The sequence below is a fragment of the Anser anser genome (genome assembly GCF_964211835.1).
Source record: "Anser anser genome assembly, chromosome: 30".
In the NCBI taxonomy this organism is placed as follows: domain Eukaryota; kingdom Metazoa; phylum Chordata; class Aves; order Anseriformes; family Anatidae; genus Anser; species Anser anser.
The window spans coordinates 3,255,738-3,280,924 of NC_139751.1; the positions used below are offsets into that span (position 1 = coordinate 3,255,738).

Below are 25,187 nucleotides of genomic sequence, written 5' to 3' on the forward strand. Positions count from 1 at the left end.
GCCCACACAATCATCGCGGCTGAAAGCTGGTATATCTGCCACTTCCCCAGAGTCAGGGAGCTACGTGCTGGGGAGGCCACCTCCAAAAGGTGCCCAACGCCCAGGGCTTCGTGTACACCCAGAGAGCCTGCTGCCGTCAGCCCCGTGCCCCTGCGCAAAGGAGCCCAAACCATCTCAGTCCCAGGTCCAAACCTGACGCGGGAGAACAACACAGCAAGGAGCAGACGCTCAGCTTTCGGGCTTCTGTAACTTTAAAGGTGGAAAGAAGCTTTAAGGTTTGAACAACCTCACCCGGCTGCAGGCACAGGATCCAGACCACCCCTCTGCATTTTCCCCATGTTCTAGATCTTCATTCTGCTTCCTTCCTCTCTTTCCTAGTAAGGAACCACGACAGAAGGACTGGGCTCCGAAGTACCTGCTCATTTTGGTTTGCCCATGGGGAAAGAGACAGGGTAGGATCCTGTTTTCTAATAGACAGCATACCTGAAGCTTCCCCAAAGAGGTCAGTCTCTGAGATACAGGGAACACCTTCCATAATAAAGCAGCTCTTGTGTCTAAACTCAGCTCAGAAGAAATTAGTTTCTCAAAGAAAAGGATGTCAAAGCAATATAAGAATTTTATAACTTCATTAAAAAAAAATATAAGAGAGCTGGCATAAAGAGTAGGCTGCATCTGCCCACACTCAATAATCATCACAGAAATTCACTGGGAGGCAGCAGTGACTCAGTCTGCACTACACAAAGACAGCTTGTGCTCGCAATACATAATGAAACTGGGCTTTATAGACGACCATAAATCTGCATGCGCCCCATTGACAACACACATGCAAGGGAATCCCAGCACTGACAGACATGGGCTTGGAATTATCAGCCCTTCCTCTCGCTGCTACCCTAACAGATAATCTCAAAGCTTTCCCCCACCTCTTCCCACGCTAGGAGATGGATTTCACAGAATCACAGAATGGCTCGTGTTGGAAAGGACCTCAAAGATCATCTTCTTCCAACCCCTCTGCCACGGGCAGAGATGCCACCCTCCAGATCAGGTTGCCCAGGGCCTCATCTAACCTGGCCTTGAACCCCTCCAGGGACAGGGCACCCACAACCTCTCTGGGCAACCTGTTCCAGCGCCTCGCCACCTCTGAACGAAGAATTTCCTCTTAACCCCTAGTCTAAATCTCCCCTCTTTTAATTCAAAACCATTCCCCCTCGTCCTGTCAATATCTGATTGAGCAAAGAGCTGCACTCCATCGTTTTGATAAGCCCCCTTTAAGTACTGAAAGGTTGCAATGAGGTCCCCCAGAGCCTTCTCTTCTGGAGGCTGAGCTCCCCCAGCGCTCTCAGCCTTTCTTTACCATAGAGGTGCTCCACCCCCTGATCATCTTTGTGGCCCTCCTCTGGACCTGTTCTAATAGCCCCACGTCGTTCTTGTGCTGGGGGCACCAGAGCTGGATGCAGCACTCCAAACGAGGCCTCCAAGAGCAGAGCAGAGGGGGACAATCAACTCCTTCCCCTGCTGGCCACCCCTCTGTTGATGCAGCCCAGGATGCAGTTGGCCTTCTGGGCTGCAAGCACGCACTGCCCGCTCACATCGAGCTTTTCATCCACCAGAACCCCCAAGTCCTTCTCTGCAGGGCTGCTCTTACTGAGTTCTTCACCCAGTCTGACCCCATGTCCAGGATTGCCCCTAGATTTCTCCTAGAGGAGAAGTGCTCTGTTGCACCCACTGCTCACGCCGCCAGGAGGCCATGCCCAGCTGTACCCATGAGCCAACAAGCCCTGGTACACCGACTCCTGCTTCCTTTCTAAACAGCAGCGATAGTTCCCCTTTTTATAAAGGGGCAATAATAATCAAAACAGTAAGAAGACAGACAAAAAAGGGCAAAAAGCTGAAGTGCTCAAGTCAAAACACACGGAGAGCCAACCTCGCGCGTTAGCAGCCCATCGAGGTCGCCCAGGTCTGACAGCAGCACAGCTCCACACCTGCTTTTCACAGACAGGAGGGTCCGAGCTGCAAAATTCCTGTGATATGATTCAGAAGGAAGAAATGACATCAAGTCATCAGTACAACCTCTCGTCTCAAACCAAGCGGTTGGGCAGCTGGCACTGGGAACAGGCATGTACATTGTTCTGCTTGTGTGTTGAATTTCGATTTAATAAAACCAGTTGGGCAGCAGACAAGAGCTTATATGAGGCTACCTCCCTCCTCTACTGCTTGGGGAGACTGCATATTGTCTACCTGGATGCTCACTAAAGTCCCCAGAAATCTGTTTTGCCACAGCTCTACTTGGGCTAAATTTAGCAGAATAATGGAAGTCGTTGGGAGGTATGCAATTGATTTAGATATCTGCACTTTAATGCTGCCAGGCAGCTCGTTTCTGCGTGATCCCCAAGTATCTGGAAAGAAAGGACATCCCGAAAAACATCAGGACATACACTGGACTATCAGTGGATCTAGGAGCTGATGATCCACGTTACAAGACCGCCAGGAGCTTGAATTAGCCAAGTCTCTACAGTGGTGCCCGAGCAGGCGTGGAACACAACAGTGTTTGGATGTTGTAATAATGCATGGCTTTGTTATGGAACAACGCTGAGCAGCAACACCTCTTTCGCCAGCGCTTTTGCTTGTTAAACAAGTCAAAAGTATTTTGAATGCCTTACGACTGCTGAACGTAAGCGTGGTAGTAAGTCTCTGCTGCTTGTTTTCCACAGTCACCGTGCTTGGTCCTCAGAGCTGGGGTACCTTAACAGAGATACAAAGCAAAACTTCTTTGCTAGCAGAAGGTAAAGAGTGGCATTAATTACCTCTAATTCACAACTCACAGGTAAGCCAGAGAGCTTGCCTTTAGTTGTTAAAAAAAAAAAAAAAAAAGCATTGCAAACACCCTTTCTACCTTACCTGAAGTACTGGGAAGGATCAGCTCAAATGAATGTCTGCACTGATGTAAACCAGGCAAAACTAGCTGCTTGCTGGGGACAGGGACTATCCAAACACCAACTCTTTGTACTCCATTGCAGAGAGGAAGGGGACCTACAAATTACATCAGCTCAAAACTTCCTCCCACAGCCCGAGCTCCAGCAGCAGCGCGGACGTGGCTCTGCCAGCTGGAGGTGCTGCACCCACCCCTGAGGCCCACTGAAACCAGCGGCGCCCAGCACAGGGCACCCAGATATCCAGGGCTGTCAGCACCTCTGCAAGAAAGAAACCACAGTACGCTGCCAAAAATACAGAGCATCAAAATAAGCGTATCGCTCTAAAAGAACCTATTCCACTCACATTAACTTCCAGAAACGCACACTTCAAAAAAACTGCAACGGGCACTTGGAAAAGCCACCAGCAAATGCAGCCGTTTGGTCGAATCTGGTCCCAGGAAGAGGAAGCCGTGCTAACAGCTCACTCAGGCAGAGGCGGTGATCGGGGAGCAGGACTCTGGGCTCTTCTCAAGCACAGTCGCTTCAGTGCCGTGCCATGAGCTCCCGAACAGTACGGCAGCACCACTCACTCACCTCATCTCCCCGGGCAACTGTTGTTCCTAAGGAACTGGAATCCTCAGGCGAAAGAAACCAGGAGAAGGACAGCATGTTATTATTAGATCGGTATCGACGTAAGCTGGAAACAGAACCCAAACCCCAAACTAGCCAATTCTACTTATTCGAAACTTCGGCCTCAGTTCGCAAGCCGCAAGCATAGCATCAGCTGAAGCACCCCTCTCACTGGCCACGGACCCAGGAGCATCAGTCATCACTGCCACTCATTTCTCCGACCTCTCCAAGTCTTTAAGATACGCTGCCCTTTAAGATACGCTACCAAAGCATGTAATTAAAAAAAAAGGGGAAAAAGAAAAAGATCCAGACCAAACGTAAAAGTCATTTGGGTTACAGCACTTACTTCCTCCCAGGATTACACTTCCCTGCCAGGGCTACGTCAGCAGCAAAGAGCCACAGATGCCTTCTGCCTTTTATTAGGTTTAGGGGCTGAAGAACAAGTTGTAAGTTCTGACCCTGCAGCTGCCTCTTCTCAAAAAAAGAAAAAAAAATCAAGTTCTTCAATTAGTATCAATATAGTTGAAGCTTACCATTAAGTGATACATAATGAGGTGAAACACACTGCGTATGTGCATACACACTAGCAAACATCTGTGCTGGGATTACCTTGATGCATTCTTCACACTTTTCAAACAACTCTTTGCATGACAGATTCACACTTTTCAAACAACCCATTTTGGCATGAAAGCATTCTCTGTTCCCCCACCTGACTCTACGCAGGAATTACGCCATGACAAAATGACTTAGACTTAACATTTCTCCAATACACTAATTCTTTTCTTTATCTGTCACCATCTACCACAGAGAGAAAGACAAGAAATAAAATTTAAAGTAGGTAGATGGGAAAGCTGGAACACAGCGGGTGAAATCCAAACCCCACTTTAATCGGAGAAAGCTTTGGTTCATACATCGCCTTCACAAATAACTGGAGAGCAGGGTAGTGCAGGTGAAGACAACAGAAAAATGTTTAAGCACCGAACGGAAGGTAAGCCTGGAACCAATCCTCCAGGTTATCATTACTAGTTCATTAAGTGGGTGATTTATACACCTTCCCCCTGAAAACAGAGCTTTAGAATAGAAACACTGACACAATCTTAAATTTAGCAACACAAATGGCATCACTACTATAAGGGGAACTTGATGCATCTGCACTCTGACAAGAGGATAGGATATCAGGGGCAGAACAAGAGGCGCTGCAGGATGTCTGGAGGAAGGGGTTTGGGGATCTGACGCGGGCACGCTGCCCTGCACCGCTCCTCAGGCACCCCTCAACAAGCGAGCCTGCCTGTCCCCCGACCAACTCCTGGCACTTCTCCTTCCCCCCTAAGTCAGTTGACCCCTCTATTCCCTCCAAGCCTTTCTCAAGGCTCGTTGCAGACGACCTGAGAGGACTACGACAGGGACAGGCGGAAGCGACGAATACTCCTTCAGCTGCTGTGAGACCGAGCGACGCTGCTGCCCCTTCTCCTGGCACTGCCTCCTCCAAGCAGCGGCAGAATCCCAGGTCCTTACGCAAGCGTCTCCCAGCCACAGGGGAAGTGACTGCACGTCATTTTGTAAGTTCTCTGGGACTTTGCTCGCTTTCTGTATAAATCCACGTTACTTTAGGAAGCGTTAGTTTACTCACAGCCCTCGGCTTTTACTCAACTAAAACAAGACATGCAAAGTCACACGAGTTTAACTCAACAGGTGACTTAACACCTGATGTTCGCCAAGTCAGCGCGGTTTCGGACACGTGCGATGCCCCCCTCCATGCCTCGTTTGCTGGGTTTAGCTCCTCCTCGTCACACAAGCCCCAAAACCACATGAAACACTACGATGTTCAAACCAGCTGCCTCACGTTTCTAGTTCAGCGCGGCACAGGGCAGGCAAAATACCCTGGGACTGCTCTCGGCCACAAGACGACCTCGAAAACTTAAGCCCAGCGTAAACAACTGTAACCCACTCACCTAGCAGTGAGCCTGCGGGAAGCCCGGAGCAACGGTCTGAGAAATGCAGTATTTGCCCCAAGAACGGATTAACTTTAATCGTCAGCGTAGCATATAGCCCTGCACTCCACAGAGCAGGCTGCTGAAAAAGCCCCTAGGTAATGCCGGGCCCAGAAAACTTGAGCTCATTTAATGTAAGCACCGTGCCTGGGTAAATCGGATTGTGGCTGAGACCCCAAGAGACCCCACCGAATGAGGACGTGGACAGACTGGCTTCCTCTGCCACCTCACCGAGACGATCCACAGGTACGTGATTCTACAGCTGCAGCTCACAGGTGTGAGAGGACACCGGGTGCTGCAAGACGCATTACGCCCTGGTGAGCAGCACCCGCTTCTTCTAGCCCAACAGCTAGCACCCCGGGAGACTGCAGATCCTGTCCCAAAACAGCAAGCCACAATAAAGATGCCTGGTGAGAAATAAAAGGAAATTAGTTCCTTTAATTCCAGTCCACCGAACATCCTACCGACCCAGAGACCTGACCCTCACAGGTCACGCAGCCGAACCTCGAAGCAGCACTCGACTAACTCCATCTCTGGATGGAGAGAAGCCCAGCTACAGCTACACCACAGAATATAGCTTCTCAGTTTTGGTCTGAGGACGATGTGAGCAATCACGGCCAGTAAGACCCACCAAAGAGGAAGACGGTGCCACAAACTGAGGCCTGATATTGTTAAATCGCTCCAGGTTTCATCACGCTCATGCTACGCAGGTAGCTCGAACTGGCCCTCAGGAACCACTGGGGAAAAACTGCAAAGCCTGACGGCTTAAGGGGTCAGTTGGCTCCAGATCCTACTCACCTCCAGGTCACCAGTCCCCAGCCAGTCCCCACTCCTGAGCAGGGGTAGAGATCAGAGAACGGACCATATCCAAGTGATGTTTCTCCTTCACAACTGGCATGAGTTGAGTTGGGAGTCTTAATCCAGCTCCTCAAAAGCCAGGTGGCTGTCTCCAGCAAAGCAGCATCACTGCAAGCAACCTGTTGAGATCCATCCTCACTTGTGCAATCCCTGGAGGCTGAAGTAATGGTTTACTATCCAGTGAAGCTGCCATCAAACATCACACTGTGCCAGCTTGCTGGACAGAGAAAAAAATAATCAGTCTAATGTCTTTCCTCATCATCTAGACTCTCGAAAAATACCCTCATATTTGCAAATATACACATACACACACACTGGAATAAGCTTCCGAAGTTTCTGTGTACATAGAATCCACCCTTATATTCCAAGGAAACAGGAATGAACAGGGGGAAGTCTTTAGAAATAAATGTTTAATAGCGCGTTGAAAATACAAAGAGCTGTGGATGGGAGAAGCGAGACCCTACGAGAACATCTGTTGGGGAAAAAATTCAGCAAGCCAACTGCAAACTACTGAATTGTCATTCAGTAAGGAAGGAAGATTACTGCAAGTATCCTTGGTACGATTTAACGGAGAATTTCTAGCGTGAATTCAAGGAGAAGGACACAGAGGTTACGCCAGTCAGCCTTAGTAGCCTACAGGTGTCAAACAGGACAGAAAAACAGAGCAAAAGGAATCGGAACTACCCAAAGTTACTACAGGGAACCAGACCCCCAGGTCTCAAAGGGAGATGGAGAACAGGTCGAAGCAAGAGGTGAGGCGAGATTCTCAGCAAGTACCAGTGAGAGAAAACCAAACTGAGACCAGCCACACATGGAGTTTCTTTGCATGCTGTCAGCGGGAAAAGGAACACCAAGACAAAGACTTGGAACCAGCAAGGGCGCAGCATTTTGCTCTGTACGTGGGCAGGCGTTTGCTTTTGACGAGCAGATGAGGTCCTGCAACACACTTCCACTGCTCCTCATGCAGATGGAAGAAAACAATTCTTGTACATGGCAATGACATGGGATATCTGCGGACTACGTCCCGCTCTCCTCTCGAGTATTTTCCTTTTAACACCAGCCAGTGTCCCCAGCACGGCTGGCAGGTAAGGGCAGCTCTGCTGCTGCTATTCCCCAGGTTTTGAAGCAGCAGCCACAAAACTCTGCCAAAGGGTTTCCCTCCCTTTTGCTACCGTTAGGATATAATTCTTCAGCCTATCCTTTGTTTGGTGATAAACAGACACCAAAGCCTGGCAATGTTTCCAGCTCCCCAAGCAGGTTATCTTCCTTTACCAGCACTTCTTTTCAGTACTCTTCTTCCGCTTTTTAAACTTTGACTTTGCTCCACAACCGAAGACAGACAGTAATCTGCATCTACTCAGCAACACGGGCAGGACTAAGGCTAGCTTTGTGTTTCCAGCTCCCGTCACATCTGAATCCTCTTCAGCTGTGGTTCAGATTCTGATGGATCACTTGAACAAACAGAGGCTGCAGAAGCAGCAGAAACAATAATAAACTCAGGGTTTCTTTCTATTCACAATTCCAGTGGCATCCTTGAGCTCCAGGAAAAATAAAGCCTTATCCTGGAGAGTTGGAAGCTCTGCACTTAAGCAGCTTCTGCCAGAGGCTGGCTTGGTGTTCCTGACACTGAAGCTCATTCCCTTACAAACCCTACTACTAAGGCACACCTACTTGAGTTATCAGCATAAATGATTAGAAATATGCCTTTTTTCCACTCCCCCCAGGCCTCTTTTGACAGCACTGAAGCCTCACAAAAGACAGAAAAGTATACAGAGAGCAGGCAGGGCAGACACAGTTGAGCTCAGGCCAGTTCAGAGTCTCTGCAGCCTAACAGCTGATCACTAACAGAGCGATCCATAACAAAAGTGACAGCAGAAACCCATTAGGGTTTGCAGACCTCCCTCTATAAACCAGGCATCAACTGGCTAGAGCCTTGCCTATCGACCAGGTGTTGGCACAGGTTGGATTCTCTTCTGAAAGGCACACACCCTTCTTGTGGCTTCTGAAAGAGAAGTTATCAAGCCCCTTATAAGACCAGAGACCAGTGCAGCAGCATAGACCCAGGCTCAGCTTCTTAAACAGAAAGAGGCCAGAAGGAACAATAACTGGAAAAGGTCGCTATCCATGAAAGATATAATACAGAACGCAAGGAACTAAAGGACGTAAGGAAAGGGATGAAAAAGCGGTTCACAAAATGGGGGACAGAAGAGAGGTAGCAGCCCCCCCCCCCGTTACATCCACTTCCACACCACGCGAGGAGCTCACGGGGGCCACCTCCGAGCCCGTTTCAGGGGGACGAAGGGGCCCGCTGGGCGCAGCACCCACTTACCTGGGAGACCCGCGGCCGGAACGCCGCCCCGGCAGGAGCCGGCGGCAACCCCGACGCCCGGGGGTTTTCGGAAGAACCGAACCCCGGCGCCTCCCGGCACAACGCACGGCGAGGGTTTACCCCCGCCACGCGACAGAGGCCGTGGAGCCACCGCACCACTCCCCGGGTAACCCCCAGCGCACCCTCCTCAGAGCCCCCCAGCACCCCAGCGGCTCCCCGCTCCCTACCGGCAGGGGGCCGTTAACGCTCCAGGGCCGGGTTTCGAGGCGAAGGCTCCGCCGCCGCGGGCCGGGATCCCCTCCCCGTGCTCCCGGGCCACCGAACCGGGCGGCCCGCGGCCATGGCGGCGCCGGGCCCCGCTCACCTGTTGCTGCTCCGCCTCCACCGGGAGCCGCCGCGGCCCCGGGCCGGGCGGAACCGCGCTGCCGGTGCTCCGCCGGCTGCTCCCGGTGGCGGGGACCCGGCGGGGAACGGGAGGGCGCCGCCGGGGCTCGCCCTGGAGGCTGGAGACCCGCGGCCGGGCCGGTCCCGGGGGCAGCGAGAGGGGGACCGGCCCAACGCCCCGACGGCTCCGATCCCGGTCTCGGTCCCGGTCTCGGCCCGGGCCCCGGTCCCGCTCCCTGTCTCGCCCCGCTCCGAGCCCCACGCCCCGGTCTCGCTCCCGCTCCCGGCCTCCCGTCTCCCCCCCGTCCCCCCGCACTCACCGGGCCGGGCCGGGCCCTGCGCCGCCGGGCCGGGGCCGGGGCCGGGGCCGGGGCCGGGGCTGCTGCCGCCGCCGCCGCCACCCCGGGGCCGGGCCTGGGCCAGCGCGGGCCGCCCGGGCGGGGCGGCGGAGCGGGAGGGGGGAGCGGGGCGAGCGGCGCGGGGGAGGCGGGGCGGGACCGGAACGGGAAGGGAGGGGGAGGGGCGGGCGGAGGGGCGGGGAGGGGAGGGGAGGGGACGGAGGGCGGGCCCCTTACGCGCCGCGTCACCGCCCCGTGCGTGCCGCGTCACCGCGGCGCTCCCGCCGGGCCGCCGTTGTCATGGCAACCGGGGCGGCGGCGCCCCCTGGTGCGGGGGAGGCCTGGAGGGGGCGGGGCCCCAGCGGAGGGGGCGGGGCGAGGAGCGGGGGCGGGGCTGCCCTGACGGCCCCGCCCCCTCGCGCCCGGTGGCCCCGCCCCTCCTGGCTGGGGGCGGGCCCCACGCGAAGGCCCAACCCCCCCCCCCCCAACCCCGGTCTATCCGGGGGTCTCCGCGCTGCCCAGTGAAGGCCCCCCCCAGCTGCCCAGAGCCCCCCCGGCTGCCCAGGACCCCCCCCCCAGCTGCCCAGAGCCTCACCGGCTGCCCAGGACCCCCCCCTCGTCTGCCCAGAGCCCCCCCGGCTGCCCAGGACCCCCCCCCCAGCTGCCCAGAGCCCCCCCGGCTGCCCAGGACCCCCCCCTCGTCTGCCCAGAGCCCCCCCGGCTGCCCAGGAACCCCCGAGGTGCCCAGGCCCCCCTTCAGCTGCCCAGGAGTCCCCCTCGTCTGCCCAGAGCCCCCCCTGGCTGCCCAGTGAGCCCCCCCCCCACTGCTCAGGGTCCCCCCAGCTGCCCACAACCCCCCCCCAGCTGCCCACAACCCCCCCCCAACTGCCCAAGAGCCCCCCCCCGACTGCCCAGAGCCTCTCCCCCCGCTGTCCAGGGATGCCCCCTGGCTGCCCAGGATCTCCCCTGGATTCCGTGAGCAGCGCCCCACTGCCTGGTGAGGGCCCCCCTGTGTGCCCAGAGACGCCCCCCCCCCAGCTGCCCAGCAGCCCCACACCGCAGGGACCCCCCCGTCTCCCCTCAGCACACGTGGAGACCCCCACTCACGGGTGGGCTGCCACAGCTTGGGGACCCCCCCCCCAGCAGTACCCCAGGGCACCGTCACGGGCCTGGCCCGGTGCCCCCCATTCACAGCCCCAAACCCCAGCTCCGAGCGGGCGCTGGCGCCCCGGGTGCACGGGCCGAGCACCCACCGCTCGGGTCCACCTTAACCCTGGGGAGAGCAGCACCCGCGGCTGCCCCGTGCCCAGGAAAGGCTCCTGTGGGATCACAGGGGCGTTTATCTCGCCCGGGATCAGCCAATATTTGTGGTCACATCGGGAAAACAAGCCCTTCCTGCCGGGTCCAGCACCACTGCCCTACCGCCGCTCTCCCGGCCCCGGCTCTGCTGTCCCAGTTTGACTTGGGCTTATCGGGACGGCTCAAGGAACCCGGTGTGCTGGGACCCCCGAACTGTCAGCTGCCGGCACCGGGGATGACGGCCGCGGTGGCTTTCCTGCTCCTGAGCCTTCTGAGGATGGCAGCTGCCAAGGGCGTGTGGTGCCCAGCCTGTGGGCTGGCGGCCCTGGCCCCTGCCACGCAGCGGGACATCCTCATCGCGCTGGCGAAGCAGAGCATCCTCTCCAAGCTCCGCTTGCCGGACAGGCCCAACATCACCCAGCCCACGTCCCGGGGCGCCCTGCTGACCGCTCTCCGCAGGATGCGGGTGCAGCGCGCCGACGCGCCCGTCGCCCCAGGGGTGCTCCGTGCCAGCGGCGGCCCTTACCCACGCCCTGTGCCGGGCGTGCAGCACTACGAGATCCTGAGCTTTGCCGAGTCAGGTGTGTGCAGAACCCCCGGGCCCTCTGGGCGTGGTGGGACGGGACCCCACGGGTGGGGGGCATGGTGGGATGCGGGGAAGGCGCTGAGAGGTTTCCTCCTGGGCACGGGTACCTTGAGAGCCCCGCGCAGGGGCGCTGAGCGCCTGCAGGCACTAACGGGCCGGCACCAAGATGCTCCGTGGCCAGAACCTTTGCACCCACGTCCTGAGCTTGCCCCGAGCAGCTCACCCCTCACCACGGGGAGGGGAAGCACCGTGGAGACCCCAGGGCTCCTCTCAGCGTTTTGTGGGGGCAAGGGGATGGGTGGGAGCAAGGACAGGCTGCGGGGTCTCGTTAAGTCGTTGTCCGTTTCTGTCGGACCTTCCCCGCTTGTGCTGGAGGTGGGTGGGTCAGGCGGCCAGGTCAACCAAAGCGTGATTTCGGGCCCCGGTTCCCCAGCAGCTCCTCATCTGGGGAGTCAACTCCAAAGCCCGTCTGCTCCCCGCGGTGTTCTTGCTACCCGAAGTGGTGGGCTGCCGCGTGGCGCTCCGGAATCAGCTGCCTTCCTGGGCAGAGAGAGCTCCACAGAACATGCTCGGGGGTCCTTTACAGGCATCACTGGAAAAGCGGGGCCCTGTACCCCCACTCCCAGGCAAATGCGGCCTTTGGAAAGAGGCAGAATAGGCCCCGCACCCCGCAGAGCATCCTCCTGAGCTGTCACTGCCCAGACCAAGCTGCTGCTCGGTGAGGTGCTGGGGGGAGCATGCACCCCTTGCAGGCCTCTGTGTGTTTTGCATGGCTGCTGTGGGATCTTGGGGGCTTGCTTGAAGACCCCTGGGAACAATGCTCCTCCATGGCACATTATGTTCCTGCACGTGAGGGCAATGCGGAGATGTCTCCCAGCTCAGCAGAACATCTGCTGGAAACGAGGGAGCAGGCATGAGCCACGGGCCTGGGTCCAACCTCTTGCCCTGCTGTGCTGTGCCAGACCGCAGAGGAGGGCATTCGTCGCTCCCCCTCCTTTGTGGGGAAGCCCGGCAGCCCCAAAATGCTGCTGCTGGTGAGTGGGACGCGCAGGAGCAGGCGGTGGTTCCAGCCATGGAAAGTAGAGGTGGTGCCGGTGGCCCGAGTCGGCATGACCGCCTTAAATCCGGGGCTGGTTTACACAGCCAGATAACCTTCTCCAAAACCCTCAGCAGCTTCCCTGACAAGGGGGATCTCAGGGCAGAGAAGGTGGAGCCAGGCCGGGTTGCTGCATTAAGCACCAGGCCCAGATGCTGCTACTTCAGAGCAGCAGCAGCAGGAGAAGCAAAGCGTGCTGGAAAGCGGGGGCCCCTTGACACCCGCGTGTCCTGCTTGCTGCTCCCTGGTTTAGACGTGCCTCCCGTCTGCTCTGCCTTGGTGCTCCCAGGCTGGGAGGGCCTCCTCCCCGTCACCTCCTGACTCTGCTTTTGGTCCTGCGCACAGGGTCCTCTACTTCCCGCAGAACCCTCCTGCATTTCCACTTCGCCCCGGAGCTTGGTGGGAGCACCGAGATCCTGCAAGCCAACCTCTACCTGTTCTGGGCATCCCCTGGCCCCGGGACACACCAGGTCACGGTGAAGCTTTTGCAGCCAGACCTGACGGGGCTGAACACGACGACGGTCAGCAAGACGTGGCTGGAGGTGCAGAGGGCTGGCTGGGCCACGCTGGATGTGGGCCGAGCTGTCCAGAGCCTCTTCAGCCAAGGGAGCCAGAGGCTGACCGTGGAGCTGGAAATGGTTGAGGACTCCGGGCCTCCCCTTCTGGCTGGCCACAGCGATTCCCACTGGCCGTTTGTGGCAGCCCAGGCCCGGGACAGGACGCCCCATCGGGTCCAGCGGCGCGGCATTGACTGTAGTGGGGACTCGCGGATGTGCTGCCGCAAGGAATTCTTCGTGGACTTCAAGGAGATCGGCTGGGAGGACTGGATCATCCAGCCAGAGGGATATCACATGAACTACTGCGCGGGGCTCTGCCCCTTGCACATGGCTGGGATCCCCGGCCTCGCTGCCTCCTTCCACACAGCCGTCCTCAACCTCATCAAAGCCAACAACGCAGACGCAGCCGTGGACTCCTGCTGCGTGCCCACGCAGCGCCGCCCCCTCTCTCTGCTCTACTATGACCGGGACAGCAACATCGTCAAGACCGACATCCCCGACATGATCGTTGATGCCTGCGGCTGTACCTAACCTGCCACAGGAGGAGGCCTGGGGGCAAGATGGGTGCTGTGCGGGACTCTCCTCCTCCCAGCTCCTCCTTGGCAGTGCAAGAGCTGCTGCCAGGCATGAGCCCTGCCAAGGCACTTTCTCCTCCCGAGGCTGAAGCGTCAGGGCGGTGCTGAATCTGCAAGTCCTCTCCGCCCTGTCCTCCTGCACACCTCTTTCCCCCTTCAGATCTGCCCGTGGATTCCTCTCAGCCCCTGTGCCATGGCCTCTCAGCCCTGCTTCTGCTGGAATCCAGACCTCCCTGCCCAAATCCCCTGCTGAGCACCCTGATCCGGGGTGGCTCAGGGCATCCCAGCCTCCCCAGCGCTGCTCCCCCAACCCAGGCCATGTTGTGGTGCTTCAACTCGAACGTGTGGTCCTCTGGTCATGGGCATCAGCCAGGCCACCTCCTGCTACTGGGGGAGCCGAGGAGCTGAGAATAAGCTGGGAGCTGGCGAGGTGAGAGAGGAGAGAGATGCTGCAGAGCCCCATGCAGCAGCTGGACGTGAGGGTGTTAGGGGTGAGGGAGGGGGAACTGGTGCTATTGGGAGGAAAGTGTCAATAAATGACTCCCAGCCATAGCGTGTGCGTGTCCGTGGGTGCACGTGCCTGTGCCCTGCCATCAGCCAGCTCACCTTCCCTCTGCCCCCAGGCTGCAAGGCGATGGATATGCCCTAGCGCAGACAGCCCCACGATGGCACAAAACCGACCCACGCTGCCATGCACAGTCCCCTTCTGAACACCTGCCTGGCCATAAAAGCCGGGCAGTGGGGCCGGGCACCCACCGATGGGACTCGCCATGCCCAGAGGCTGTAATCCTGCTGGCCCCCACAGCTCTCAGGCTCCCTGTTCCTTGGCTGCCTTTCCTGGGGGGGTGCAGAATCCCTGTCCTATCTCAGATCCAGATCCTATCTCAGATCCTATCAGATCCAGAGCACGGGGTGGGACCCCAGCCATGGGGTGTTTGTGATTCCCACCAGGGAAGGCACCATTTGGCCAAATGTCCCATTCCACCAAAACCATCTGCATTCGGCCATTATTGTCCCAATTCAGGACGAAACGGAGCAACACTTCCCTCTTAAAGTGGGTGGAGATGGCCAGAGCCACGATGCCCATGACGCCCAGCCTCGCCTACAGCCCCACACCAGTTCCCTTCCTGGGAGCAGCCTCTTGGCACATCTCTGGCCTCCGGCCTTATGGCTGCCCGCCCTGCCCCGTGCCAGCCTGGCTGGCAGCGCCGCGGGACACGTCGGTGCCGTGAGAGCCGGGGGCAAAGGGCGGCTTTGACACATTGGCCCCGTTACGTAATCTCGCGTTCGGGTTTCTCCACTGCTCCACACGTGTCCCCCGTGTGCGAGGGCCGAGAGGACAGGGAGAGGGTGCTGAGGTGGGAGAGGGCAGCTCGTGGGGGCAGACCCCGGGGAGGTGTCCGCAGCCAGCTGGGACAGAGCAGAGCCACCGCAGCCCTGTGACCAGCCACGCAGGCACTGACCCCACCACCCCAGCAGCTGGAGACAACCGAACCGGGGGGGAAGAGGAGCAGTGGAGGGAGGGGGGACCAGGCTGAGGTGGTCGGGGCTGTGAGCGGCCCTGTCTGGAGCCGGAGCTGGGCTGCAGGCTGTTGCAGAGCACCTGTGGTGCTGTGAGCAGAGGTGGAACAGCCACGAGCAGGAAACGGTGCTTGCCTGCGGGGCTCACGTCCTGGGGTGGGTGCTCTCACTGAGCTGCTGGGGCAGGGACCCGCGTCTCCCCATCAGGTCGCAGGAGCACGGTGCTGAGGGCAGGGCTCCCAGGCCCCAGCGTCTCCGGGCTTCAGCCCTGAAGGGTTCTTGCTGACCCAGCTGCTGCACGGGCAGGGTGGAAGACTCGGGGATCAATACTGTCTGGGACCCAAGGCCAGTTGCGCAAACCCAAAGAGGATTTGGTGTTTGTTTTTTTGTTTTCTGTGTTTTTTTTTCCTCCTTCTTTTTCAATGCCTCTTTTCACTGTCTGTATTTATTTAACAAACAGCTTTCCTGGGGCCAGTGCTGAGCTCTCTAGGCTGCAGCAGGCTGGGGCAGAAAGGGGCTGAGGTGCGGGGCAGGAGGAGATGTTGACTGCAGCCCTGTGGCCCTGCAGCTGCCTGGGCTCAGGGATGCACGAGCCAAAGACCCTCGGCTGAGCTCTGAGGTACCACAAGCCTCTTGTGGGGTTGGGGTGCCCTTGGTTCCCCTCCTTGACCCAGCAACATGCTCCCCACGGGGCTCAGAGCAGAGAGGGCTGGCATGCATTGCCATGCGGTAGCCCCCTCTCCAGCCCAGCTCCTGTTCCCCAGTTCTTCCCTTTGCTGGGCTGCATGCGTGCTTTGGACATGGCAGGACACACGCTGGGGTCCTCCTGCCAGCCCTGTGGGACTACTGCCTACCCCCTGGGTCCAAACGTTGTCCCCGTGCCAACTCCTGCTGCTGGGGTGCTGTGCCCCATGGTAACAGTGGGGTCCTGCTGGTTGGGGGGGCCTGGGTACCCTCAGCAGCTCCCCCGAGAGGGTCCCTGGCCTCTGAGGCCCTTCCCTGCCCCTGGCAGTTTGAGCCCAGGGCAGAATGCGTTGTCCTAGGGGTTTGCCAGCCACCTGACCACATTTTCCCCAACCTCTCCGAGTCAGAGGTTCCCCAGCTGAGTGGGGCTTGGGGCCCGCACCCCCTGCTCTCCTTCCCATGCATGCAGCCTGTCCCCCCCTCTGGGCACACAGGATGCCCAGCTGCAGCCCACAGCCCCGTCCCCACGTGAGGGTGACCAAGGCTGGGGGATCCCCCAGTGGCAGCACCATGGGGTGAGCTCCCCCCACAGCTGGGGGGGGGCTGGCAGAGGGCAGGAGCCCCCATCCCTGTCTCTCTCTGCAGCCAGGCCCCAGTGCACATGAGGATCCCCGCATCCACCCCTGAGGCCGGTGGTCCTGGCAGCACCCGTGCGTTTAAAGCCCTAAAAAGCCGCGTGTGAAAAAGCCACTGACTGGGCCTCACCACAGCCCCGACATTTTGCAGGTCTATTCCTCCTCTGCGAAAGAAACCTTGGTCTGAGCGTGGGCGCAGAGCAGCGTCCAGCCGGGGAGCAGAACAGAAACCCCACGAGCAGCAGGGTGCAGCTTCCCTGGCTGGTAGGAGGGACGAGGGGCACGAGGGGGATGCTCACACCGCTGGGGCCCCTCGCCCCATGCTGTGACACTGAGCTCCTGCCGGGGCTCCCCGTCCACGGGGGGGGGTCTCTGGAGGAGCTATCTTCAGCAGGCAAGCCCAGGTGCCTGGAGGCACTGCTGTGCTCGTCCTGCTGCTTCCTGGGGGCACAAACCCAGCAGGAGCCCCTTCCCTGCAGCCCCCCCAAGGCTGGCCCAGCACCGCAGAGGCCGTGCAGCCGGCCTCGACCCAGCACGGGCGCTGTGCCCTCGGGCTGTGCCAAGCCCGGTGCAGAGGTGCCGTCCCCCTGGGCCTCCGCTCTGCTGAGGGGACGGGGGTGCGTGGCTGTGGCCGGTGGCTCCTGCAAGGAGCCTTTGCCAGTATCAACAGACCCTGAAGCAGCGGGCCAGGCGCGCCGCGCCAGCTGGGTATCTCTTGGCAGCGCCCGGCTCGCAGGGGAGGGGTGGGAATTCCTGAAAGCCTCCGGCGTTGCCTTGAAAAGGTTTAATCTTTAATTCGCCGCCTCGCACGGGCACTTGCCGGCCCGCGGCGCTGGCTCGGAGGCACCGGGTGAGCCTCGAGCATCGCCGGGGCCTCTCAGGCGCTGTTGGGGCCCGCGCCGAGCTCCCGGGAACCCAGACCCCGGCGGTCGGACCCCGGCCGCCGCAGGCAGGGCCCGGCCGGCGGGAGGCGCCCGCGGGCCGCGAGAGGCGCGGCCGGTACCGGGGGTCCGGGCCTGGTCCCTCCCGCTCGCCCCTCGGCCCGGGGGGGACCCGGCAGTGAGGGAAAGGGGGCCGCCGAGCCCCGGCCCCGGGCCCTGGTGTTGCTGGAGCCGGCTCTTCCCGGCCCCGCTGGCAGGGCCCCAGCCCGGGGGCGCCTGTCTGGTGCAGGCCCTCAAGCCCGGGGTACGGCGGTGTCATACAGTCATTAAGGTCATTAAGGTTGGAAAAGCCCTCCCAGATCACCTGGTCCAACCGTCCCCCTACCACCGATATCACCCACTGAACCATGTCCCCAAGCACCGGCTCCAACCTTTCCTTAAACGCTCCCAGGGACGGTGACGCCACCACCTCCCCGGGCAGCCTGTTCCAAAGCGTGACTACTCTTTCTGAGAAGAAATGTCTCCTAATTTCTAACCTAAACCTCCCCTGGCGCAAGTTGAGGCTGTCCCCTCGCCCTGTCCCAGCTGATGCCTTTGGAACCGCCTTCAAGGCTCGCTGCGATGCCTTGTGCCACCAGCCCTGCGGGTGCTGCCCCGAGCCGCCAGCCTGGGCACTGGCTTGCAGCCTGTGGGGAGGGAGCTTCTCTGTGATGGAGCCATGGCCCCAGACCCATGGTCCTGGCTGGATTTGGCATTGCCTTGGCTGGGATCGGTGGGCAGAGCCATGCAGAAACAGGCACAACAGCAGGAGCCATGTTCGGGCACCGGTGCGTGAGCTCGTGGGGGGTCCCCGCTCACCCCAGCCATTTGGCACCTGTAGGTCAGGTTGGCAGGTGCCACCCTTGCCCCACCGGACACGAGGTCGGAGGCCCAGAAGCCATGTGTGCAGCGAGTGCTGGGCCCGGGGGGACCTGGGCGGGTATTTTGGTCAGGCTGGTCCCTTGTCTTTGCTTTCTGGGAACTGCTTAATCAACAACACACTTACGCAATGGGTGCAAGAACCGCTCACAGCTCCGTGCTGACCCCTGGCCTAGATCTGGCGGTCCAGAGTGTGGGAGGGGGCACGTGGCTGCAGTGCGAGGGAGCGGGGCAGGCTGGATGCTCTTGCTAAGCTGGAGGGAAACGGGTGCTTATGGGAGCAGCTGCATGGGGTTGGCTAATCCTGAAGGATCCTGGTAGGTTCGAAGGGATTCATCCCTTTGGGCACATCTTGCTCCCCAGCCTGGAAAGGAAGGTGGGTTAGAAAGCAATTCACTCTCTTTGCCCAACTCTTTGTCTCCCCTGTTTCGTGCTGTGCCACAGCCCCGACCCTGGCTCTGTGGATCTGGCAGGGAAGGAGGAATTCAGGAAGGCATTGTGCCTCAGTTTCCCTTTCCTGTGTGTGTGAAGAAGTGGTGTGGCGGCAGGGAGGTGGTGGTGACACAGAGGCTTCAATGATCCCCTGGTCTGTGGCCACCTGCCTGGTACCTGAGCCAGCGCCTGTCAGTGGGACCGTGGGGATGTCGCCATGTGGGGACTGTCAGCCACAGGGACCCAGTTCTCCCCGTGAGCTGAAGGCAGCAGCAGCCCGGCCCTGCAGTGAATTAAACCTGTCCTGACAGCCCAAAAGGAAATGCTCCACTTCCAGCACAGGTACATGGACACGAGGTGCATGTGAGAGCGTGTCCACAAACTGAGTGCGTCCCCTAGCATGCGGGAGGCAGACTGAGCGCATGTGTGCAAGGGAGCATGCAGCTGGGTATGTACCGCAGAGCAATCTGTGCAAGCGAGTGCGTGCAACAAAGCAGGCATGTTTGTGGGCATATGCATGTGTGCAGAGGGGGAAACTTGCTGACATGTGCTTTGTGTGCAAGCAGGAGTGACAGCATCACGTGTATGTGACTCTGTGCATCACCAGTGCCCCTGTGTCAGAGCCTGGGTGGAAGAAGCACACGCACAGCCCTGCCGGTACCCAGGCAGTGCTGGCTGCCTGCTGCCTGCAGCCGTGGCTCACAGCCCCTGTGGGAGCCGTGCTCCCAGGCCATGCTGTGCCCACTCTTTCCTCCCTGTTGACATTCCTGGGCTATTCTGGGAGCTGCCAGCAGGCTCAGCCAGCTGAGAACTTTGCCCCTTGCACTGTGGTTGCATCATCTCCGGTGGGTGCTTTTTCCCAGACAGCCCACTCTGTTTACACGTCACCTCTGTGCTTGGCCAGAGGCAGGGGCTCTGTGTGGTCAAGACCTTGGAGTCAGTGCTGCATGGCACAGCGGGTGCAGGACATGGCCGAAGGCCTGGCTGGGTTTCAGGTTCCCAGTGCACCCCGCGGGTTCCCTGCTCTGGCAGAAGGGTGCTGGGCTCTCCTGCTGCCCCCGCAACATCTCACCTTGAACCGACTTGAGTGGTTTCTACAAGACTGTGCCCTGCACTCAGGCTGTGCGCGCTGCTCTGAGCGCAGCACCTGGGGCTGGGAATCTGAAGACCATCGCCAGGTTGCTGTGACGCTCCCTGCCACCTCGTTAACCTGCAGTACATACAGACATCCGTTTAGATTTGTGGGGAGGGGGGTGCACAGCATGCACCTGCCCTGCCCTGCGGCTGGCTCTGCCCAGCTCCGTCCTGGGGTGAGTCTGAAGAAAAGAAGGGGTTGTGTCTTGCAGTAGACTAGATGATCTTCAGAGGTCCCTTTCAACCTCAGACGTTCTGTGAAAAGGCTGAGACCCGTCCCGTCCCCCCCCCCAGCTCATCCTATGGGCAGGGTGCAAAAGCCCAGAGATGCGAGCAGTGCCCAGGAGCTGCAGGAGTTGCTCTGGGCACCCTGCAGGGTGCTCGGTCAGCAACGAACCGCCCTGGCCCTGCCGGGGTGGCTGCGGGGTGTGGGGGGAGCAATGCCCGGGGCGTGGGGACAGCTCTGTGGGCTCTGGGGGCAGGCAGGTGGGGCTGGGATCAGTCCTGCAGAAACACCACTCCTCCACCTGGGCAGGATTCACCCCAGCCCTCACTTGCAGGTGTTGGGCCACGCAGAGGAGCTCAGCACCCTGGGCCCCTGGGGTGGGGGGGCTGGCCGGACCCCTCGGCACCCTGGGCAGACGGTGGGGCGAGCTGCGGGCGTGCAGATCCCAAGTTCCTACAGGGAGTGCAACTCCCTTGTGCACACTCAGGCCCCCCGTGCACACCCCCCCTGCGTGCAGCCGCTCGTGGCTGGCCCCCGCGGTGCCCCCCGTGGGTCGGGGGCTGCAGCCGCCCCCCCGGGAGCCCCGCGGCCGACCCGGGGACCCCTCTCGCGGGGACGCGGGGGGCGTCCCGGTGCTCTCGAAGCCCCTTCCCTCGCACCGCAAGGCATCGTCCCCCCCTTACCCCTGCCGCGGGGGGGGGCTAATCCCGGTAATCCCCCGCCCCGGCCGCAGCCCGACGGGACGGGCAGGTGAGCCGGCCAATGGCGGGGGGACACCGGGCCCGCCCCCGGCTGCAGGTGCCCAAAGCGGGCGGGCGGCTCCGCACCACTCGTGGTGCCGTCCCGGTCCCGGTCCCGGTCCCATCGGTGCCGATGGCGACGCGGGGCGCGGGTCCGTGGCTGCTGCTGGCGGCGGTGCTGTGCGCGGCGGCGGAGCCCCGGTGCCCGTCGTGCGGTGCCGGTGCGGAGCGGCGGCTGCTGGAGGAGGCGGCCAAGCGGCAGCTCCTGGAGAAGCTGCGGCTCCGGGAGCGGCCGAGGCTCGCCCACGCCGTGCCCCGAGCCGCCGTGGCCCGCGCCGTGCGGCGCCTGCAAGCGGCCGGTGCTCGCCGGGGCCCCGACGCCGAGGAGCGGGGCTACGAGATCATCAGCTTCGCCGAGCCAGGTGGGTGCCAGGGCTCCCCGGGGACCCGTAGCGATCCCCGGGGGGTTCAGCCCGGCCGCCGAGGAGCGGGCATCCCGGCTGGGCTGCGGCCGGTGGCGGCCCGGGGGAGGTCCCCGGGTCTGCGCGACGCCCGGGGCACGGTGCCCCCAGCCCTGGGGCTGGTCCCTGTCCTGGGGAGCCCCGGGGGGGGGTGTGTGTGTGCAGCCTGCGACCCTCGGGGGACTGCGGAGCCACTGCTGGCCACCCACTCGCAGCGAGGTGGGGGTCCCAGAGCCAAGCAGCCGGTAACGGGATTGTTCCTTCGGGCACCTGCCGTGTGCCGGGGGGCTCCCGGAGCTGCTGGTGAGACGTGGCCCCTCTCTCGCTGCTGCGTTGGCTGCTCAGGTCCTTGTGCCTGTAGTGCTGCAGTGCCCGGCCCCTTCCTGACGATCAGGGTGCCCAGGTAGTGGGACTGGGGGGCTGCAGGGACCCTCCAGCCTTGCCCTGTGTGGCAAAGGAAGGGCCAGGTGAGAGCAGGTCCCTGTTGCCCCCTTCTGTGTCCTTTCTGCCAGGCAGGGTGGGACAGGCCCTCGTTGCACACACACACAGGCAGCCTTCCCGGGGAGCATCCCCAGGGAAGGGAGGGACAGACCCTGTGTGGAGGGAAGGAGTTTTATAGGTCTTCCCCAAAAAGAAGTCAGAAGATCAGCCCTAATGATGCTGCTGCAGCCTCACCTCCCCCAGCATCCTCCTTCAGCGTTCACCTTCTCTCCCCTCTCTCCCCTCAGAGCCCACGTCTCCCTCTGGCATGGGGCTGCAGTTCCAGTTCACTCGCACGCAAGACCAGGACGTTCACATCCTGCAAGCTCAACTTTGGCTCTACCTGCAAGTTCCCCGAGACTCGGTAGCCAACCTTACCCTGAGCATCTTTCTGGCCGGTGGGGATGGCGACGCGGTGGGGGGAAATCGCACGTTGCTGAGTGAGCGTCGACTGAGCGCCAAGGGCAGCGGCTGGCGCACCTTCTCCCTCATGCCTGCCCTGCAGAGTTTCTTTAGGGGAGAACACAGGACCCTGCGGCTGGAACTGGAAAGCCGTGGGGACAGGGGTGATGTGGTGGCCATAGTCAATGCCACCCAGTCCCACCAGCCCTTCTTGGTGGCCGAGGCAAAGGTGCGGGAGCTGGGACACCGTGTGGCCAAGCGCAGCCTCCGCTGCAGCCAGAACTCCAACCTCTGCTGCCGCAAGGACTACTACGTGGATTTCCGCGACATTGGTTGGAACGACTGGATCATTAAGCCTGAGGGCTACCAGATAAACTACTGTGTGGGCCAGTGCCCTCTGCACGTGGCAGGCAGCCCTGGGATGGCATCTTCCTTCCATACAGCCGTCTTCAACCTCGTCAAAGCTAACAACATCCAGGCATCGGGGCACTCCTGCTGTGTGCCCACGCGACGCCGGCCTCTCTCTGTCCTCTACTTCGATCGCAACAGCAACATTGTCAAGACTGACATTCCTGACATGATTGTTGATGCCTGTGGCTGTAGCTAGGGCTGGGGGAGCACTTCTGGGTTCCCCCTCCTCCAGGGCTGTCTCTCTGGTGGGGACTGCGCGGGGAGAAGTTCCCTGGGGCTGCAGGCTGACTGCGGCGCAATGGGGAGCGTGGCGTGGGATGGGGAATGAGTCTGTTCCCTCAAAGCGGAGAAACTTGAGGGGACAAGAGGCAGTCCTGCTTTTCTCCCCCACTATAGCAAATCTCGCATCAAATCTGCGCTATTGTTGGGGACAGGGGAGTGAGGCACAAATAAGAGGCTGGAAAGCAGAGGATGAAGGGTATGGCTTTGCCAAGGACCCCAAAACCACAACGGCAAGATGCAGTCCTCTGCTCCCAGGAGGATACGCAGCTGTGAAGGATGGCCTTGCTTCCTGGCCAGGTCCCATGCACTTCCCCCCTCATTCCCCTGGGCTTTGAACTTTTCTTCCCTGCTGCCCACCCCACCAGTCAGGTTTCTTCCAGCCCAGTGCCTCCTTACAGGGAGGTCTGTGTCAGACTTTGCCTTTAAGGCTGTATTAAAGGTGCAGATTTTTTTTTTTTCTTTTGTACCTCTAGTTTTGCAGCTATTACTACTTTATCATAGAGGTTTCTGCAGCAATTGGGACTCCCTGGTGCTCTGTCCTGTCTACCCACATCTCTGTTGAAGATCCTACTCTGCCTTTGTCTTCCTGGTGCTCATGTATGCAATGCACCCACGTGCTCTGTGCTTTTAATTTATTTTAATACTTTGGTGCAGCTTTCCCAATAAATGGGTGGAAACACAATGTCCAGGCTCTGACTGCTTCCTCCTGGCACCACCAGGGTGAGGGAAATGGCCCTACTTGACCAGAAGGTCCAACCCCTGGCCCTGGGCTTGCTCAGCTCTGATCTGGCTCTGGCTGGGAGGATGTCGGGTGCTGGGGGTGTTGGAGCAGTGCACGGGCTGTAAACTGCTGCAACCGGGGGCAGCACTGCTGTGTTGGGAGCCAGGGGGGCCTTCGCTGCTTCTGGGGCTCCCTGGGTGCCGTGGGGTGTTGGACAGAGACTGTGAGCGGGGCCGTGCAGGGGGCTCTTCCCCCATGAGTGCCTGTGGCAGGGGGACCCAGGAGCAGGGCAGGGGCTGGGAACCATATAGCACCTCACTGTGGGGACTAAAGGGGGGTGGCCTGTAGCATGAGCATCACAGGAACAATTTCCCAGCAGAGGAGGTAGAGCTGGGGGGCCATACCCCCCCAAAGGTGCTGTTTTCCACACAGATCAAACCCGAGAGGAGCTCAACATAGCACAGCTCTGGGAGCTCTGGCCCTGGGAGGATGACCTCAGATGGCAAGCCACAGCCTCCCCCCCAAAATCCTGTGACCCCACTGCAAATACCAGAAGCCCCCACCCTAATCACCTCTCACTGACCCCCCCCAGTTGCACCCAGCCCAGTCCCCTCTCACAGGCACCCTAAACCCTAGCCAGTGACCCCGTTCCCAACCCATAGCAGCCGGTCACTGGGGCTGGTGATGCACAAGCCGGTGGCTGATGGGGGTTCTCCTGTGCCATTCGGGATGGGGGGGGCTCCTGGGATGGAAGGCAGCGCCCCCGCTCATCCCCCCAGGATCTCACATGGCTACCCTGGGTCCTTGTTGCGCAAGCACCTGCTCAAAGCTCAGTTTGGGGCTGTTTTATCTGGGGACAAACCCACTTGATCTCCCAGGCTGGCCCTGTGCTGTGCCCTGCAAGCGGACAAAGGGCAGCTTTCATCAGCCAGCTGCAGGGGGCAGCCCCCCGGGCTGTGGGGCAGCACGGCCATGGCCCACGCTCCTCAAAACGTCCCCACCCGTGGGGAAGAGCCGACAACCCCTGCAGGATGCTTCAGCCCTGCAGGCTCTCCAACAGCTCCAGTGGGCATGCGGCTCACGGAGCGATGCCCCGCGGCAGTGTCTGTGCACACGCTGCCGTGCAGATGCCAGGAGAAGCAGATGTGGGCTTCAGGGAAGCGCACGGGGACACGCGCTAAGATTTTGAGGTCTCCCTGCTCCCTCCCTGTAGCAGCGCTACGGCTCTAGCTAGCACAGCTGATGGGGGACGCCGTCCCGCAGGGATGCCAGGTATCCGGTTTTCCTTTGCCAGCAGCACAGTGCCCTCCTCGCAGCCTTGAACGCGTGCGTCCCTTGGGGGGGGGTGCGGATGCTGACTCACTGACACACTGACACGCTGACCCGCCAGCCCCGAGGCAAGGTGCTGAGCTGGCTGCAGGGGTACCATTAAGTCTTTAATCCTGCTGATCATCTGGCCCTGCGCTGAGCAGCTTTAACTTTCCTAAGCAGGAGGCCGAGATTAACTGTGGGGCGGGGGATATGGCAGGGTTGGGGTCTGGTGGCCGAGAGCTGCCGGGGGGATCTGCGTACCCATCCCTTCCACCAAGGGGGCTCAGCGCTGGTGGCAAAACCGACCTGGGCCTGCGTGGCCACACGAGTCACCCCTGGGGAAGGGGTGGGTGGCTTTGGGCAAGTCCCGAGGAGGGAGGATGTGTAGGGCCATGG

At 60.2% G+C, this 25,187-nt stretch overlaps 3 protein-coding genes across 9 annotated transcripts in view; 2 read left to right on the forward strand and 1 right to left on the reverse strand.

Moving 5' to 3' along the window:
- The window catches only part of R3HDM2 (R3H domain containing 2), a 55,206-nt gene extending 45,657 nt beyond the window's left edge, over nt 1–9,549 (reverse strand). For 4 of the 7 annotated variants that reach the window (XM_083814328.1, XM_083814325.1, XM_083814327.1 and 1 more), the window contains exons 1-2: nt 9,422–9,549; nt 6,329–6,601 (exon numbers count right to left, since the gene is read on the reverse strand). The gene's annotated coding sequence lies outside the window, so the exon portion shown is untranslated. Of the gene's footprint in view, nt 1–6,328; nt 6,606–9,421 lie in introns of all 7 variants that reach the window. The other 3 variants (XM_083814323.1, XM_083814324.1, XM_083814326.1) reach the window with 3 other exon arrangements.
- A 999-nt stretch (nt 9,550–10,548) lies between these two features.
- On the forward strand, nt 10,549–14,105 carry LOC310888008 (inhibin beta C chain-like). The gene is made up of 2 exons (XM_083814336.1): nt 10,549–11,319; nt 12,766–14,105. The coding sequence occupies exons 1-2, from the start codon at nt 10,974–10,976 to the stop codon at nt 13,506–13,508; spliced, it is 1,089 nt and encodes a 362-aa protein (XP_083670462.1). The 5' UTR covers nt 10,549–10,973; the 3' UTR covers nt 13,509–14,105.
- A 6,625-nt stretch (nt 14,106–20,730) lies between these two features.
- LOC310888031 (inhibin beta C chain-like) lies at nt 20,731–23,441 on the forward strand. The gene is made up of 2 exons (XM_083814359.1): nt 20,731–21,145; nt 21,913–23,441. Exons 1-2 carry the CDS (start codon nt 20,746–20,748, stop codon nt 22,671–22,673), a joined length of 1,161 nt encoding a protein of 386 aa, XP_083670485.1. The 5' UTR covers nt 20,731–20,745; the 3' UTR covers nt 22,674–23,441.
- The last annotated feature ends 1,746 nt before the right edge of the window (nt 23,442–25,187 follow it).